The sequence below is a fragment of the Pantherophis guttatus genome, chromosome 2 (assembly GCF_059756535.1).
Source record: "Pantherophis guttatus breed Tessera chromosome 2, ASM5975653v1, whole genome shotgun sequence".
Classification (NCBI taxonomy): Eukaryota; Metazoa; Chordata; class Lepidosauria; order Squamata; family Colubridae; genus Pantherophis; species Pantherophis guttatus.
The window spans coordinates 293559962-293578183 of NC_142064.1; the positions used below are offsets into that span (position 1 = coordinate 293559962).

At 58.9% G+C, this 18222-nt stretch overlaps 1 protein-coding gene across 4 annotated transcripts; it reads left to right on the forward strand.

The window, feature by feature from the left end:
- The first annotated feature begins 1372 nt into the window (after positions 1 to 1372).
- LOC117673491 (uncharacterized) lies at positions 1373 to 14048 on the forward strand. Of its 4 annotated transcripts, none has more exons than XM_060690073.2 (12): positions 1375 to 3659; positions 5273 to 5360; positions 5588 to 5737; positions 6574 to 6691; positions 7621 to 7765; positions 9479 to 9532; positions 10067 to 10191; positions 10626 to 10814; positions 11199 to 11402; positions 12089 to 12137; positions 12592 to 12747; positions 12883 to 14048. In XM_060690073.2, exons 1-12 carry the CDS (start codon positions 1400 to 1402, stop codon positions 12984 to 12986), a joined length of 3642 nt encoding a protein of 1213 aa, XP_060546056.2. In that variant the 5' UTR covers positions 1375 to 1399; the 3' UTR covers positions 12987 to 14048. The 4 variants fall into 4 exon arrangements, with proteins under 4 accessions (XP_087744315.1, XP_060546057.2, XP_060546056.2 ...); XM_034430903.3 differs by having other exon boundaries at positions 1376 to 3659; positions 5270 to 5360; XM_087888189.1 differs by lacking the exon at positions 9479 to 9532 and having other exon boundaries at positions 1373 to 3659.
- The last annotated feature ends 4174 nt before the right edge of the window (positions 14049 to 18222 follow it).

Sequence of the window (18222 nt, forward strand, 5' to 3'; positions counted from 1 at the left end):
GGGACTGACCCCATCTCTCTCCCTCTCCTCGTCTGACCCAGCAGCTGCAGTGTCCCCCCCTCCCCATTTCCTGGGCTTGGATGCAGAAGGGGAGGGCGACAGAGGTTCTGCCTTCCTCCCCTGTGCCCGCTCTGCATTTCTTTTTATTTTCGACTTTTGCCCAAAAAGCTAGAAGAATCTCTCTCTCTCTCAAATCAGCTATTAAAAACATGTATGTAATAAAAGAAAACATCAAAAGGGAAGCAACAACACACACAGGCACAAACATACCTACAAAGATTTCTCACCGTCGTTTCAGTTAAAGTTTTAGTTCCAATAAAGTGATTTTATAATCCTCCAGACCGCCACCTAAATGTGCCTGAAACGTTCTCCAAAATCAGCAGCAGCCGTCCCTGTGAGGCGGCCAAAGCCAGAGAGGGGCTCTAGCTGCGCCCCCACGCTCCCCCTCTCGCAGGAGCCTCCTGGGGAGGAACCCTGGATCTCTGGCATGGAAAGCCCCCAACCCATGGCAGGGAATGGGGGCCCCTTCATTGGTCCTTGTGGGGAAAAGAAACCTTGGAAGCCGCGACGCAGACGCGGTTTCTGGCTGCCAGCACAGCTGCGGAATCTCCCGCTCTGGAACCAAGCGAGCCCCGAGGGCCCTGGAGACACAATGCGGGGAGGGGGGGGTGTGAGCGCGTGTGCGCCCCGGGCCACCTTTCCTCCGAGCCCCGCGCCTCTTCGCCCCTCCTTCAGCTTTACGGACCTTCCTTTCCCGTCCCAGCGGCCCCCCCCCACCGCCTTCGCGGCTCCGTTTCTGACGGCCCCGCTTGAGCTTTGGGGGCCGCAGCGGACAGGAGAGGCGAGGCGGGGCGGGGGGCGGCGGCGCAGGGCGAGCGGAAGAGTCATTTCCGGCCAACTGGGAGCCGCGTTTCCCGAGCAGCAGCCGGCCCGGCCCGGCCTCTCGTTCGCCGGCGGCTCCCGCCGAAAGGTCGGATTTGCAAGGCGGGCAGCGCTCACCCCGCGCCCGGGACTATCGCGCTTGCCGCCGGGATCGGCGCCTCTGCCCGCGGCCGCGCGTTGCATCCGGCTCGGGGTGCGCGCAATCTCGGCCGCCTCCCGCGCCTTTCTTCAGCCTCCTCCTCCGGCAGAAGCGCCCCCGCCGCCCGCCGCCTCCGTCCTGGGCTGCACTGCGCCCTTCTGGGCTCCGGGCTTCCGCAGCTGCGGCCCGAACTCCCGGCGGCAAAGCAGCCTTCCAGCCGCGGAGCCCCCCGGAGCAGCGGCAGGGCGGCCCCCACCCGCGCGCTCCGCCCCCCGGGCCCGCCCCTCGCTGCCTGCCTGCCTCGACCGGAAGCGCCGGCGGAGGGAGCGAGCGGGCGGGCGGGCGGGCGAGCGCGCGGTCGGCGGGTCGGCGGCGGCGATGGAGCCGGGGGCGGCGGGGCCCGTCGGGGGCGGCGCGCCGGCCTTCTCGCCGGAGTGGATGGCGTGCCTGCTGGCCGAGGCGGAGGCGCTGCTGGCCGAGCGGGTCTCGGCGCCGGTGCGGGCGCGCTGGCGGCGGGAGGTGAAGCTGCCGCGGATGAGCCTGGAGGGCTGCCTGGAGCAGCTGAGCGAGGCGCGGCGCGGGCGGGAGGCGCTGCTGGCGCGGGCCGGGCCGCTGTCGGAGGCCAAGCAGGAGCGGCTGCAGACCTTCCTGCGGCTGGAGATGGCGCTGCTGCGGGAGATGCAGGCGCTGCGCGAGCGGGCCCTGGCCTCGGCCTTCGCCATCGCCAAGAAGGGCGAGCCGCCGCCGCCGCCGCCGCCGGGGGGCCCGGGCCGCGAGGAGGGCGGGGGCGGGGGCGAGGCGCGGCGCCCGGGCTCGCCGGCCAGGGAGGAGGGCGGCCCGCGGGTGGTGTCGGCGGCCGAGGCGGCCTCGCAGGCCAAGGCGGCGGCGCAGCGGGAGGCGCTGGCCGAGGCGCTGTGGGAGCCGGGCGGCGTCGGGGACCTGATCGCCAAGAGCGGCGACCTGCAGCTGGCGCTGGAGCAGCTGGTGGGCGAGCGGCTGGGCGAGGCGCTGCGCGGGCTGGAGCGGGCGGTGCGCGGGGAGGGCCGGGCGCGGGTGCGGCAGCTGCTGGCCGTGCGCGACGCGCTGCTGGAGCAGGAGGGCGGCTGGGCCGAGCGCGCCGGGGCGCTGCGCGGGGAAGCGCGGGCGCTGCGCGGGGCCGCCCGGCCGGGGGCGCTGCGCGAGAAGGCGGCGGCGCTGCGCGACTGCCTGGCCGAGGCGCCGCTGGAGGAGCTGCGGCCCGCGCTGGAGAAGGCGCTGGCGCTGCTGGAGAAGACGGACAGCTGGTGGGTGGCCTGGCTGGAGAAGGCGCTCTGGGCCGCCCCGCTGGAGGAGGCCGAAGCGGCCCGGCGGGAGGCGCAGGCCCTGAGCGCCGCCCTGCAGGAACAGCAGGTCCCGGAGCGGGAGGGGGAGGCCGGGCCGGTGGGGCTGCTGCTGCGCGCCCTGGAGGGCGAGGGCTCGGAAGCCTCGGCAGCGGCGGCCCCGCGGTGGGGCTCGCTGGAGGAGATGCGCGACGCCCTGCAGAGCGCCCCCTTCGACGAGGTCTTTGCCCTGCTGAAGCAGCCGCGGGCGCTGCGCCAGGCCCTGCAGGAGAGCCCCGAGGCGGAGGAGCCGGGCGAGCTGCTGGCCGTGCTGGGGGCGCTGGAGGAGGCCTTTGGGCGGGCCCGGCCAGGTGCGTGGCGGGAGCAGCTGAGCGCCCTGCGGGGCGGCCGCTGGGAGGAGGAGGCGGCGGCCCTGCTGGAGAAGGTCTGGGCGCTTAAGACGGAGGTCTTCCTGCTCGCCTCTGACCTGGACAGCGAGGAGAAGGTGGCGGCGCTGGCCGAGGAGCTGCGGGCACTGCGGGAGGCCGCCGCCGCCGCCCCGCTTGGCGACCGGGAGGCTCTGCGGGAGAAGCTGGCGGCCCTGCAGGCGGCCCTGCAGGCCTTGCCTGTGCGGGAGGTGCTGCTGCTGCGGGCCAAGGCCAAGGCGCTGCGCAAGGCTGCCACCGACTTCTGGACGGAGCCGCTGGCCGAGGCGGACGCGCTGCTGGCCGAGGCGGACGCGTTGCAGGAAGCGCTGGCCCGCTCAGCCCTGCGGGAGGCCCTGTGGGCCAAGGCGCAGGAGCTGCGTGGGGCGCTGCGCGAGATCGCCAAGAAGAAGATCAGCGTCCTCTCCTACTACCTGTGGAACGTGCTCTGGAGCCCCCTCTGGAAGAAGGTGGGCGACATGCAGCGGGCCCTCTGGAAGACGCCACGCAAGGAGGAGGGCGCCGTGCAGGAGAAGCTGGCCGACCTGGAGCACGCGCTGGACGAGATCCTGGAGGACAACCTCAGCGGCCTGCCCCGCATCCTCTACGCCCTGCCGGGCATCGTGACTGCGCTGCAGAAGAAGGTCCACGCGGTGCGCGAGAGCCTGCAAGAGACGCCGCCCGAGATGGCGGTGGCCCTGCAGGGGAAGGTGGTGGCCATGCAGGAGGCGCTCTGGAAGATCCCCTTCAAGGAGGCGCACCTGATGCAGGAGGACCTCAAGGCCTACTGCCTCGCCCTGCAGAGGAAGGTGGAGGCCTGGTGGGCGCAACCTCTGGAGGCAGCCCCGGCCAAGGTGCCCCCCAGGATGGAGAGACGGGACACTGGCTGGACCAGGAGGGGCGCCCCTGAGCCAGGTATGGCTGGGTCTGGGTAGGGCAGGGATCCCAGGGGGAGGTTGCGGGATCCGTGGGGTGTCTTGTGAAAGATGCTAAGAGCAGGGGAGCCTCTGCCAGGATGGGGAGGAGAAAGGCCAGTGGGGAGGGCATTGGGAGCAATGCCCTATGTTGGGTGTCCAACTGTAGCCACTTGAAGACCTGTGGACTTCAACTCCCAGAATTCCCCAGCCAGCTGTGGTGGCTGGAGAATTCTGGGACTTGAAGTCCACAGGTCTTCCAAGTGGCTACGGTGGGCTGCCCCTGCCTGACATCTTATTGAGCATTGCCCAAAGAGAAGGGAATGCCACCGGCCTCCCTCGGCTGAGAGAGAGACCAGCCAGGCTGGCATTACCCGGTGAGGCTCCCATGGGCAGCACATTGGCTGCCTCCATCCTAGGTGGTACCTGGCTTTGTGGAGGACCAGTCCCAGCTGTAGCTGAATCCCTGGGTCCGTCTCGGGGGCTTCCCAGTCAGGAGCCCCCACGGCTTCATTCAGTTCCCTCAACTGGCTGCTGGCTTCGTGGAAAATGGGGCCTTCTGGGGAGGCTGCCCTGATCCATGGCCCCAGCGGCCGACCCCTTCCTTGCCTCTGGGGGCTCTTCTGTCTTCTCTGCCCTCGGTTGCTGCCTGGCCTGAGGCTCTGAGTGGGGTTTCAGCTGAGGGGCAGTAGGAAGGGAGGGCCCGGCCCTGAAATGGGGGGTGGGTGTCCAGACCAGTGAGAAAGGTGGCTGGGGGGAGGGGTAGAGGAGGCAAAGCGCCCCCCCCCCACTAAGCAGGTCCTTGCTTTAATGGGATCTGAGTCGCCTTCCTCTTGCTAGTTCACACAGGGACGTAAAGAACATAGAACAGAGCATCGTAGGGCTGGAAGTGACCTCAGAGGTCTTCTAGTCCAACCCCTCTGCTCCAAGCAGGAGACCTGAGTCCATCCTAAACTTCACAAAGACAAGTTGCAAGTCTTGGTGGCCATTGGAAACCAGCAGAGAAATACTGCTTGTTAACAACTGTATGTTCAGCCGCTTGTTCAAAGGGGCAGCGGTGCTGATGAGAAAACTTGTGACTTGTTCTCCAAGTTGTGGCTGCCACAGTGTCCCCACAGCCAAGCGACCCCTTTCAGGTGCTGAGCCACCGGATGGTCAGGGTGGCTGTGTCCTGGGGTCAAGTGACCTACGCTCTCCTCTCCTGCCAAGCAGGGGCCATGGGGAAGCCAGTGGTGGGAGGTTGGGTTGACAGCTCCTGAGTCTGGAGGTTTTGAAGAAGACGCTGGACAGCCACCTGTCCGATATGATACAGGATCTCCTGCTTGAGCAGTTGGACTAGAAGACCTCCAAAGCTCTTGCAGCTGTACTCTGGTTGGTTGATTAATTGATTAGTGGCAGGTCCTGCCCTGCCTTTCCCTTTGTCCTTTCCCTCCCTCCCTGTTAAAAAGAAGGTGGCCTCCTGGACGAGTTCTCTTTTCTGTGAAGCCCAGCAGCCGGTGGCCAACGGGTGGGTTGGTCAGCTCTGGTCCCAGGCCCGGTGGCAGCCCTTGTTTTTATCTGTCCACCTGCTGGCCTTCTCTCTGAGCTAACGGGGGAAACCTTCTCTTTCAGCAGCCGCTGATCCCGGGGATGCTGAGGTTGGAGGAACCAGGCAGCCGGGCGTTCCCTCTCCGGCTCTCCTGGCAACACCTGGGGCGCCAAAGTAAGAGACCCTTTGAGGGGGGGGAGGGGCGAGTGAGGACTTCTGGGGACCATTCGCCCAAAGGGTCCTTGACCTCCGTTTCCTTAAAGGCTTCCCCCTAGTTCATTTTTTTCCTTCATGTTCAACCGCGAAATAACCGCTGCCGCTGCAGCTGCTGGTGGTTTAATTTCTGGCTCTGGAACGCAAACGAGAAGCTGCAGGGTGTCCTTTTGTGGTCCTTTTTCCAGCCCCTCAACTGGAGAAGCTGCACCGGCTGTCGGGGCTGGGCGTTTCCAGTATTCTGCGCTCAAAGCGATTCCACACTCCCACTTCCAGCAGAGGAAGGACTGGTACGAGAACACGGACCAAGACCTGCGCGATTACGTGGTGCAGAGGCTGTGAGTGACCCTTTGGGGGTTTCTGGGGGTTTTTTTTGGGGGGGGAGGGCTGAACCGTGCTGGGCTGCGGCCTGGAAGAGGCAGCGAGGAAATGGGAAAGAAAGGCGAAAAAAAGGCTTTGATGTTCCTTGTTTTTTGATGTTTTGTGGGGAGAAATAGAATCTGCTTTTTATTCTGCTCCCGCATCTTCATCTGTTGGAGGTTGGGGATGTGGGATTCTAAATAAAACCTGGTTCTCCTGGCTTTTCTAAAGTTGAAGCTTCTCAAGCTCCTTTGCATCATCTAGGGAGCTATAAAAATAATGTTTTTTTCAATTACTTTGCTTATTTGACTGTATTAGCTCCCGTGGCAATCCCAAAGGTCCCAAAGGACTCCTGGCAATCCCAGGAGGCAACTAGACTTCTCTTTTTTCACTTCTCATCCGAGAAGTTTCTTCAGCTCTGACTGAACAGTGGAGAACGGAAGGATTTATACTCCTTGCAGACAGCTGGTCATTTGCATTTTTTAGAGAGTCCTTGAGGCCACCTGGAGGTTTATCTGTGTCCTCAGGGTCACCTCCAAGTGGCCTCAGCGACTCTCTAGAAAGAATGCAAATGACCAGCTGTCCGCAAGGAATATAAATCCTTTCAGTCCCCACCATCCTGTCAGAGCTGAAGAAGCTTCTTGGAGGAGAAGCAAAACGTCTTCAAAAAGGAAAAACAGGAAAAAAAGTCCAGTTGCCTCCTGAAAAAACACCTTTGGGACAACCATGACCTGGATGGCTGAGAATCTCCATAGACTCTTGTGGCAATGTTTGCCAGTCCTGCTGACGGCCGGCCGTCTTTTTCCCCCTGCAGGGTCCATGCCATCTTTCCCGCTCCCGACTTGGCCGTCCTGAAGGATCACCAGGTGGAGAAGGTGGTGTCCTACGGCAAGAAAGTGGAAGGGGATGTCTACCAGTCCACCAACCACTGGGTAGGTGGTCTTGCTGTCCTCCTCACCCAGATGCCCTTTTCCCCATGCCCATGCCTAGCTGGGGCTCCCCTCCCGGGACTTGAGCTTTGCCTACACAGACCTGGGCTTCACGTTTCTCTCTCTGAAACATCATCAAACCTGTTTAGATCTTTTGGGGGTCTTCTCTGTCTAGAGTACGAGCTGCCCACCCAGCCTTGCGTCCATCTGCTAGCCTCCCAAGGAGAAGAGCCCGGACAGAGCCCTGGGACCCCACTCCAGCTGGAGCCCCCCCTTTCCCCCCCCCACACTTTGGGTTCTCTTTAAGGGCTGATCTGTTGATGGCTCTGCTGAGGTCCAGGGAGAAGACGGCCATCGGCATAGCTCAAGACTTACAGCAGTTCATTTAGTGACCGTTTGAAGTTACAACGGCACTGGAAAAAGCAACATGACCATTTTTCACAGTTACAACCGTTGCAGTGTCCTCTTGGTCACGTGATCAAGATTCAGACACTTGGCAACTGACTCATAATTATGACGGCTGCAGTGTCCCCTTTTGCGACCTTCTGACAAGCAAAGTCCATGGGGAATCCAGATTCGCTTAACAACCATGTTACTAACTTAACTACAATGATTCACTTAACAACTGTGCCAGGAAAGGTTGCCAAGTGAGGCAAAATTCACTTGACTGTCACAGTCCTTCGGGGGTTTTTCTGGGATGGCCCCCAGGGGCCCCTTGGCCGATTCCTTCCCTCGCTCTCCTCCATCCGGCCCAGCTGATGGACGCAGCTCCCTTCTCTCTCCTCCGCTGCCCCCTTGGAGGCTCTGCCTTCCTTCCTCCCTCCCATCCTCCCTGGGGCTCATCAGCTGATTCCGTGGCCTGACTCTCTTCGGGGCCCTTTGCACAAGGAATTCACGCCCTGCTCTCAAGCACCAGCTTTGCTGCTTTCCAGGACGTGTATTGCTGCCTAATTATGGTGAAGCTCTTCAAAATAGAGAAGGAACTGAGGGAGAAGAGGACCTTCCGGGGCCACAAACAAGGCACCGCGGACGGCCAGGCCTCGCCTGTGGGACCCACCCAGCCTGGGGTGCTTCTCAGTGAGTACTCGGCCAGGGAGCAAGGGGAAACAGGGGTGCCTGTGGGTCTGTGCGTCTCTTGTGAACCGGGTGAACTTGCTGCCTCTCCTTCCCCTCCAGACCCCAAACGGATGGTCAGAACTGCCCTCTGGAGCTTCAGCCTCACTTTGCTAGATGCCAGCTTGACATGTAGACTATGGGGGGGGGGAGGGAGCCGATGGGGAAGTCGGGACCGAAACTGCTGGTTGTGCTTTCCTGAGACATTGGGCTCATCGTCCCGAGGCCAGAATGCAATGGCCCCTCCTGATGCAGGGACCCTTACCAAAAGAATTCCTTCGAATGTAACTGGACAGTAGGGAGATAACAGGGGAGAGGAATGAGTATAGGGGAAAGTAAACGGGGGAACCTTCAGGTGCAGATTTTTAGTTCTGGCTTTGCTCCGGTTTTAGTTTGAAAGTATATCTGTCGCACAAATGGAGTCGAGGGTCTTTCTTTCCTAAGAACCCAAGTTGGGGCAGGCATGACATCAACCCTGGCCGCTGCTTGAGCGGAATTTCTCCTGTCGAAAGGATGTTCAGGGACGGGTTTTGTGAGAGGTGGGCTTCCTCTCACCAAGGCTGGGCAGGGTCTCTTGGCTGCAGCTGCTCTGTTTTGCTGACGGCTCCCTGAAAGTTGGCGGGAAGAGCAGGCCGCCTTTGAGGTGAGCTTTCTGGTCGTGGTGTGGGAGACGTGTCCTTCCCTTAGCCCGGATGCTTTCTGGTGTTTTATATTCACCGGCTTGGGCGTAATTGTTGTTTTTTTCTAATAAAACTTTTCTCTGGAGGACTTTGTTGCTCTGGTTGGCTTTTGCTGTTTGGCCCTTCCGGTTGTCCTGGATCGCAGCTGTCTTTCAAAGGTCTTTGATGTTCAGAGATTTTGACTGTTCATGGTTGGTTGATTGACAGGCTGGACCAGTTCAGAGCAACAGACGGGCAGTTGTCCTTTCGAATGGCCACTTGTCCCTCCATTTCAGGTGGGCCTCTGGGCCAATGCCTTCCCCAGGCTCCCTTTGGCTTCACCGGTGCTTCTTGGGCAGTTGTGATTCTGCTAGCTGTGAGTGTCTTCCGTCACAGCCTCTTTCTCAACCTGCCAAAAGCAGACTCTGCCTTTGACTAACAGAGCCTTTTTAGACAAAACCAGCCCGTTTCGGATCGCATCTTTTCACTCTGTGGAGTCCAGCAGGGAACGGGGCAGAAGTCCCCTGTTCTGAACAGCCAGAAGACCCACGCCCACCCCCCCAAAAAACTGGTCCTGAGGCACTTTCTGTCCTCGAGGACGCCTCCCACCTGCTCCCTTGAAGGCCGCATGTCTTCCCCTCTCCCGAACGGAAGATCTGTCCGGGATAGTCCCTCGTGATGCTCCCCACAAAGGCTCCCTTTAGTTCGTGAATCGCAAGATAATTTTCCATTAAGGGAGCATTTGTGGCTTGCAGCAAGTTAACTTGGCTTCGCTTCTCATGAAGGGTGCTGCACGGAGGTTATCCCCCCCTCCCCCCTCCCCCAGGCTGGAATAGCTGGCCCTTGAGGGTGAGTGGCAGGGACTAAAAAGCCCTTTTCAGCCAGGCTGATGAGCAAACCTGACCGTGTTTTGCAAAGAGAGAATGGGCTTACGTGATCTGTTTTCACTCGGACGGCTTCACACCCTTCAGCAGAACCACGGAAGAGATTGAAGAGGGTTGTGTGTTTTTATTGACAGGCAGTCAGCTGGGCGCCCCAGAAGTGCCTCTGAGCCCCACACGGGACCCCCCAGGTACACTTCCTTTCACTTTTGTTATTTGTAGCCAGCCTTCCCATCTCGGCGTCAGCTTTTCCTGCCCTCAAGAACCCAAATATTTAAGCTAACTCGGACGGGAAAGGCTGCAGCGATGGAGCCGTTAACCCACGATCGCTGCAGCAAAGGATTCGGCTTCTTCTGGTTGGCCTGGCCAAAGGTGGGGGGGCAGCCTCGGTTGTCCGACTGGCTCTGTGGCGATGCCCGGGGTCTCTTCCTGGGCGCAACCCCTGCCTGCCTGCCTGCCCTGTTTGGATGGGCAATTTGGGGATGTCCAAAAGGTTTCTCTCTGTGGGTGGCATCAAGCCAGAGTTCCTTTAAGCCTTTGCAAGTTTCACGTAGGCCCTGCTTCTTACGGGAGCACAGTTTTTCTATCTCTCCCTAGCCCAGGCTCTAGCGCGTTGTGCCTTTCATTGCCAAGGTGAATTTCACCCTTACAGAGTTGGGGCTTGGGAGCAAGTGGCGTTCAGATGCAGCCGCAGCTGCTGAGCTGTCCTGGGGTGCCTTTTGCAGGTGTCAGTCAGCTGAACCCCATGTCCATTTGGACCATCCAGAACTCTCCCACTTTGCTGGACCCCCCAGCGGCCTCTCCGGCAAATCCGCCTGCTCAGACTCACGACGAGGAAGCGGCTCTGACGGTTGGTCCCCCCCACACCCTTGTCCTCCTCTGCACCCAGATCCTGCACTCTAACCACTGTGCCACCACCGCTCTTTATCACACCAGCCCCATGGATGGCTCGGGGGGTGGATCTCACCGTGCTTAGAAGTCCATAGTGTGACTCTCCAAGGCGGGCATGGCGAATATACGGGGGGGGGTGGAGGGGGTGCAATCCCTCCTGCAGAACAGGTTTGTAGCTGTGCTGATCCTTCCTCTCCCTCCCCCAGTACAAAAGAAACCCCTCTCATTTCTGGGTGGGAAAAGCCCTGAGCTTGGGGGGGGGAGGGCTGTGTGCGGTGGGTTCGGGTCCGGAGACGCCCCCGGCCCTTTTCTTGGGTATGCCCCCCTTCTGCTTCAAATTAGGTGCCCCCCGCACCCGTGCCTTGTAGCCTGATGGCCCATCTTGTTTTCTAGATGGCCGCCTCTCCCCCTTGGATGCCTCAGCCCCAAAGCGCGATGAGGGCTTCTTCGGGGACCATCTCGAGTCCTCCTTCGGCCCCTGGCCAGTTCCTGCCCCCGCATCTGTTTCCTGCCCCCCTCGGAGCTCTGGACACCAGCGGGGGCATCCTGGGGGAATCAGTTCTGCAGGGTGGAGGAGTCCAGGTAGGCCCGGGGGGTGGGGGCGCCCCTATGCACCATCCCCTTTGCCCGCTTGGGTGGGAAATGGGGAGTTTGAGGATTTCAGCTGGCAAAGGTCTTCATATTCGGGGTGTTCCCTGCGAGGGGCCACTTCACTTGTGGGCAGCAGAATCTCTGGTCTTGTCCGGTCTCTTGTCTGATGCCACAACCCCCTACAGACATCATTGGGTGCCAGTCTGCCAGTTGCCGCTGCTCATGGATGCCTGAGACTGGCCCTGAAGATTTGGGGTGGGGGGGGTCCAGCTGCCCCCCTCCTTTGGTTGGGGCAGGGGCCCCTTGCACAGGGGGGCCCTTGGTGGGGTTTGATGAGCTTCTGAATGCTCTGCTGATTGTTCTTCCTCCTGGCAGGGTCTGGATCCGGGCTCCCCCATCTCTTACTCCGCGCCCACCGTGGCCCCTCTCCCGCCTCATGCCTTGCCAGGGGCCCAGAGTGAAAGCGCGTCCTTGGGGCCGATGGTGGGAGCAGCACCACCAGGCCTGAGCCCAGAGCCCCCTCCGCAACAGCAGCCCCCACCGCCCTGCCCGAAGCCAGCCCCGGGCCCTGGCACCCTGGTGAGTGCGGATGGGGGTTTATGGGGCTGAGTCGGTCTCCCGCCAGGACCCTTCTAAGCAAGAGCCCCAAAATGGTGCCAGGAAGGTTTTCGGGCTGTTTCTTCCACCCGGTGGGGGAAATCCTTGCCTTGGGCTCTCCTGAGGGCCCCCCGCCCCTCTTTTCCTCCCCTTCTGCCTCGGGGGGGGGGATTTCCAGAGGCAGAAAATACCTTTTCCACTTTGGCAGTTGTGCAAAAGCATCCTTGCAAAATCCACTTGTGGCTGTTCTGGGTGCATCCAGCCTGTGGAGGGAAGCCCTTGGGTGGGTGGGGGCCGAGGGGGGGGCCCTCAAGTGCCCGTTTGGCGTGCAGAAACTCACAGGCCGGAGAAGAGGTTGAAGCCGGGTGCTGGAGTGAGGCTGCCAGTCCACGGAGGGGCTCCACCTGCAGAGCAGAGAGGAAGGGGGTGGTGGTGTTGAGAGTTGATGGCCTCCAAGGTACCCCCAAATTGCACCCTTTTTGGGTTTCGCCTCCAGAACAGAGCCTCTTCCTGGCAGTTACATCAGTCCAGGGGGGAGGTCTTGAATTCAGAGAAAAGGGGCCGAAGGGCGTTTTGGGGGAGCCTCCTTTCTGCCAGGAATTGAGGTTCCAAGGAGAACCTAATTTTTTCTCTTCCTGGCAACCATTTCTGACTTTTGTTTCCACCAGGGGGACCCCCATTTTGGGACCAGAGAGGCCTCCTCCCACGGGCTGCTGGGTAAGCTGAGCGGGTCCGGTTCTTCCATGCCTCCCCCTGCGCCCCTCCTGGAGGACATGGAAATCCCCGCCCACGACCTGTGTCTCCCCCCCCAGAGCCCTCATGGAAGAGCACCTCCCACCTGCTTGCCTGGGCAGTGCCAGGGGGAGGGTTCCAAGGCCAGCTGCAGCTTCAAGTGCAGCAGCTCAAGGCTATTCCCCCCAGGTCATCCAGAGGCACCTGCTGCTCCTTCCCGGGAGAGCGGGGGCCACTGCTGACCCCCAGCCCCCCGTTTTCCCCTGTGTGGGAGGACCAGGGTCTTGAGGAGTCGAGGTCTCTAGCACCATCCTTGAGCCACCAGGGCAAATGTCCCGTCCTCCCACAAGGCGGACCTCTGTGCCCCAAAGGAGCAAAGCTCCTCCTACCTGGGCTGCAGGTGCTCCCGGAGGCATTAGGAGGTGTCCTTTCTTTGCAGGTAAACGCCGGAGACTGGCAGATGGGGCTTGGAGGGCATCTCCTGCCAGCTCCTCTCCCTCAGCCTTGCCCGATGCCCCAGCGCAGCAGTCTCTGGTGACGCTTGAGTCCCTGCAGCGCTCACTGGAGGACCTGCGGATCTCCGTCCTCCGCAACTGTAAGTGGGACAGCCCCTTCTGTGATCCCCCCTCCTCCAACCTGTGGGTCTGTTCCGGCAGCCCCTTTCCCCGGCCCCCTCCCCCTCTTCTCCCCACAGCCCCGCCTGACTCTCCCCGGTTGCCTCCTTCCGCAGTGGGAGCCGTGCACAGGCAGGTGGAGGCCCTGGAGAAGAGGATCCACACGCTGGAGCGCTGGCGGGCAGAGACGGAGGGGCGCCAGCAGCTGCCACAGCCGTAGCCGCCGGCCGGGCTCCCCTCCTGCTCCTCCTTTCCATGTACAGAACGCCCCGTTCTCAGGACGGCTCCTCCTTCGCTTCACTTTTTATTCCTCAACGTGTCAAACGGAAGACAATTTTCACTCTGTTACTTGGACGGCAGGGCCCGGTTGCTGAAGACGGCCTCCCCAGCACGTCCCCCCACCGTGCTTCATCTGGTGCCAGACGGCCGTGGTGCCCAGTGATGGGACGGCCTCTGAAGCCGAAGTGGAAGGCTGTGGAAGCCAAGGCTGCTCCAGGAAGTGCCCAGCTGTCACTGGGTCCCGGAGTGTGTGTGTGTTGGGGGGGAGGTCTCAGGAGGCCACACGGGCCGAGGCCAGTGGCAGGCCGTGGGAAATCCCAGTGGGAGCTGGGCTGCTCTGGCCGATCTGGGTGGTGGTGGTGGGGGGCTTGGCAGCCCCTCGCCTGGAAGACCAGCTCATGCTCTGAGCTGCTTCCCTTCACGACTGTGAACCGTGTGCCTGACTCTGGGAGCGTCCTGGGACTTCATCACCTCCGTGAATGTCGCTGCCCCGGAAGACCCGGACACAGACAGCAGTTTCACCTCCACAAGCGGCCTCTGTCCTGATGGCAGGACTTGTGCCCGACCGGCAGGGAGCAACGCGTTGCCTGGCCCTTGGGCCGCCTGGACAGTGGTGGGAGGCCCACGTGAACGCTCCCCTGTCCAAGCGGAAGGGCAGGTGGGGAATTCGCTCCACCCGGTTTGTGATGTTAAGTTTGATGCAAGGCAGTTTGTTTGGGAATGGAAAGATTTGCGAAGGGACCCGGTCTGTACGTTTGCTGTGAAGACGAAGGATTGTGAAGGCTACACTCTGCCTGTCTTTATGAAGCCACCCAGGGTGAGGAATAACCTCCTTTAGAGGGAATCAACTCTGCAAGTCTCTGCCGGATGTTTTCAAGGATAACGTTTCTTTCAGGTCATTGTAGGAGAAGATCTGGGTTAGCCTAAGGGGCCCCGAAACAGGGGTTGCCTGGTCGCTCAAGAAAACTTCTGCCTTTTAATAAAAATTGTTAGTTGGAAAAGACGCTCTGAGCTCCTGGTTTCTTCTAAGGGGAGAGAGAGAGAGAGAGAGAGAGATTGATTGGCTGAATCTACAATTTAAAACTCACAAACAGGCCCAGATTGTCAAAAAGGACATTCCTGCTGCTTCCTCCTCCTGCCGCCCCCAAAGACAGGAAACCCCCAGTTTGGAGTGGATCTGATAAGCAGAGCTGTGAGGACCCCACTGTGGCTCTTGGCTCCCAGGGGTTCCGGTGGCAGCAGGAGGCCGGCAGGGGGAGAGTCCCAGCGCCACCAGATAAGGGTTGGAGAGAGGGAAAGGCCGAGAGGGAAAGGCAGCTGCCAGAGGAAGCAAAGGAGGCGGCCATAATAAAGAAGCAGACTTGGGGAGGCCGGTGGGCTCCTGCCTCCCTGCTTCGAGCAGCAGGGCCCATTTGGGGAGAGGCCAAAGGTCATGGTTGCTAAGACAGCCGTGCTACGGCTGGCTCAGGAATTCTGGGAGTTAAAGTCTGCAGGTCATAAAGTTGCCATGGTCACCCTCTCCTGCTCTAGCGCCTTTCCTCTTTGGGTGGCCGGTAGAAAAATGGGACTCCTGAGTCTGTCCAGAGGAAGGTGGCACATGGGCTTTGTGCTGACCTGGACAACGGACGTGGAACAAAATTGAACCGTACCTGCTGCAACTCTTCCACGCTAGCTGGGAGAATTGCAGCTGCCCTCCACAGATTTCAGGGCCCCATCCAAATTAAATCCCATTGATCTTAAATACCTTTTTCTGAGCATATCCTGGGGTGTGCAGTCCTCAAGGCCACGGAAGGGACCTTCTCCTGAGCAGATGGTTGGGCTCTGGGTGGCCCTTTATTTTATTACCTAAATAAAGGCCAGCCTCTCTTTAATTCCATATTTATCAAATGTCCACAATCTCCCAGTTGCTGCTGGAATTCTGTCCTCTGTATCCAGGCGAGGAATAATAATAATAATAATAATAATAATAATAATAATAATAATAATAATAATAATTTTATTTATATACCGCCCTTCTCCCGAAGGACTCAGGGTGGTGTACAGCCAGAATTAAAATATAAATATACAATATCATAGTTAAAATTAATTAAAATCATTAAATAGTTTTGGTCAAATTTTAAAACCCAAAATTAATTCCCAATTTAAAAGCATTCAATTAGACAGCCCCGCCTGTCGGAACAGTAGGGTCTCGAGGGCACAGCGAAAGACCCGGAGGTCAGAGATGTTACGTATTTCCGGGGGCAATTCATTCCAAAACGCAGGAGCTCCGACAGAGAAGGCCCTCCTCCTGGGTGTCGCCAGCCAACATAACTTGGCCAACGGTACCCTGAGGGGGTCCCTCTCTGTGGGAGCGAACTGGTCGGTGGGAGGCTGTTGGTGGCAGAAGGCGGTCTCGTAGGTATCCAGGTCCTGAGCCATGGAGTCTGTTAAAGGTGGTGACCAACACCTTGAATTGCACTTGGAAGACCACTGGGAGCCAGTGCAGCTCGTGCAGGAGAGATGTTACATGGGCGTAATGAGGTGCGCCCATAACCACCCACGCGGCCGCATTCTGGACCAGTTGGAGCCTCCGAGTGCTCTTCAAGGGGAGCCCCATGTAGAGAGCATTACAATAGTCCAGACGGGGGGTGACGAGGGTGTGAGTGACCATGCGCAAGGCGTCCCAGTCCAAAAAGGGACACAACTAGCGGATCAGGCAAACCTGATAAAAAGCCCCCCTGGCTACGGCCGTCATATGCTCTTCTAAAGACAGCCGTGGGTCCAGGAGGACACTCAGATTGCAGGCCCTCTCTGTGGGGGGCAAAGATACCAATAGTCAGCGATGGCACCAGCTGACTATACCGGGATGCCGGGAGCCACAGCCACTCAGTTTTGGAAGGGTTGAGCTTGAGCCTATTTCTCCCCATCCAGACCCGCACAGCCTCCAGGCAGCGGGACATCACATCAAGGATATCATTGGGGTGGTTTGGGGTGGAAATGTACAGCTGGGTGTCATCAGCGTACTGGTGGACTCTCACCCCAAAACCACAGATGATCTCACTCAGTGGCTTCACATAAATGTTGAACAGAAGGGGCAAGAGGACCGACCCCTGCGGCACCCCCCAAGCGAGGCGCCTCGAGGTCGACCTCTGCCCCCCTGCCAACACAAACTGCGAACAGTCGGAGAGGAAGGAGGAGAACCACCGTAACATGGTGCCTCCTATTCCTAACCCCCTCAACCACTGCAGCATGATACCATGGTCAATGGTATCAAAAGCCGCTGAGAGATCTAATAGGACCAGGACAGAGGAACAACCCCTGTCCCGAGCCCTCCAGAGATCATCAACCAACGCGACCAATGCCATTTCTGTACTGTTCCCCTGCCTGAAGCTTGACTGGCACGGGTCCAGATAGACAGCTTCCTCCAGGTACTGGGGTAGCTGTCGTGCCATCATACTCTTGACAACCTTTGCCACAAAATGAAGGTTGGAGACTGGATAGTAGTTGGCTAATTCAGCCAGGTCCAGGGATGGCTTCTTGAGGAGGGGCCTCACCACCGCCTCTTTCAAGGCACCCTCACTCAACGAAGCATTTATAATCCCCTGGAGCCAACCTCGTGTAACCTCCCGGAAGGCCAGTACCAACCAGGAGGGACACGGGTCCAATAAACATGTGGCAGCACTAAGCCTACCCAGAATCCTGTCCACGTCCTCGGGAGCCACGGGGTCAAACTCTTCCCAGATAATGTTCTCAAGACTCACCCCCGTCTCCCTCCCCGGACTCACCCAGTCGGAGTCCAAGCCTTCCTGAATCTGAGCGAATTTGAGTGACTTTATCATGCAGGAATTGCACAAAATCCTCAGTTCGACCCTGCAAGGAAGGATTGCTACGATCCAATCAATCAATCAAAATAAAATGGGTGGCTGGGCCTGATTCATCCACAGACTCGGCTGATTGATTCCTGCAACCAGATTTGATTGCCGAAAATGTAACTCCCTTCGGACAATTTGGTGACAAACAAAGGGCCCGTCTTGCTACAAGGAGCCCCTTGGGAGATGTTCAGGTGCCAGACTCTCTCAAATTGCAGGCATGCCGCACGGTAATCCTGTTGGCACCACCACCACTCGATGGTTTATTTGCTGATCCATGCCAGCTCCCCCCAATGGTTCTTCCTGCACCTCAGGTCTGGGAACAGCGAGTCTCCAACCAGACTCGACCCACCAAAGCCCACTTGAGAGCACCCACAACGTGAACGGAATCCAACTTCCTGCCGAAAACTGGAGTCTTGGATTTGGGGGCAAAGCTGGAAACTCTTCTTTGGCTGCAGTTAGAATTCTGTTCCTGGTTTTTCGCTTTCGTTTTATCATTTCTTTCCTTGTGTTTTGAGTGTGAAACCTTTTGGCAATTTTAGAACATAGAACCCAGAATAACAGAGTTGGGAGGGACCTTCGAGGTCTTCTAGTCCAAGCCCTGTTTGAGCAGGAAACCCTGTGTCATTTCAGACAAGTGGCTGTCCAGTCTCTCTTTGAAAGCCTCCAGTGATGGAGTGCCCAAGATTTCGGAAGGCAAATACTTCCCCTGGTTAATTGTCCTCCCTGTCAGGAAATTTCTCCTTAGTTCTAGGCGGCTTCTCTCCTTGTAGAGTTTCCATCGTTGCTTCTTTTCTTGCCCCTCTGGTGGTGGGGAAGAGAGGAGCTGGGGGCTGGCAGCAAGGAGACCGGAGGAGCCAGTAACTGCTTCCCCACCGGCAGGGGTGCTCAGAACTGAAAGACTCGGAGGAAGGGAAAAATTTCGACCCCGAGGGGACTTTCCCCCTTATTACGTGATGTCAGATGTTGAAGACTTCAGAGTATCAGGGAATCAAGGAAATTTTCCTCCTTAAAAAAAACATTTTCCTCTATCAACCAGCAGAGGTCAGACTTCAACCATAAATCCTTCTATTCCCTACCATCCAGTCAGAGCTGAAGAAGCTTCTTGGATGAGAAACATTTTCAAGGGAAAACCAGCAAGTCCAGTTGCCTTTTGGAAAAAGCCCCTTTGGGATAACCAGGACCTGGGTTGACTGAGAATCTCCAACAGACATAGGCTTAAATTTAAAAAAAGAAAAGAAAAGAAACCAGGAACGACTGACAGGGTCGTTTCAGCCTCTAGCCTTTCCCCACCATTGCAAAGAGAGTTGGCCTCTAGGCACCGTCTGG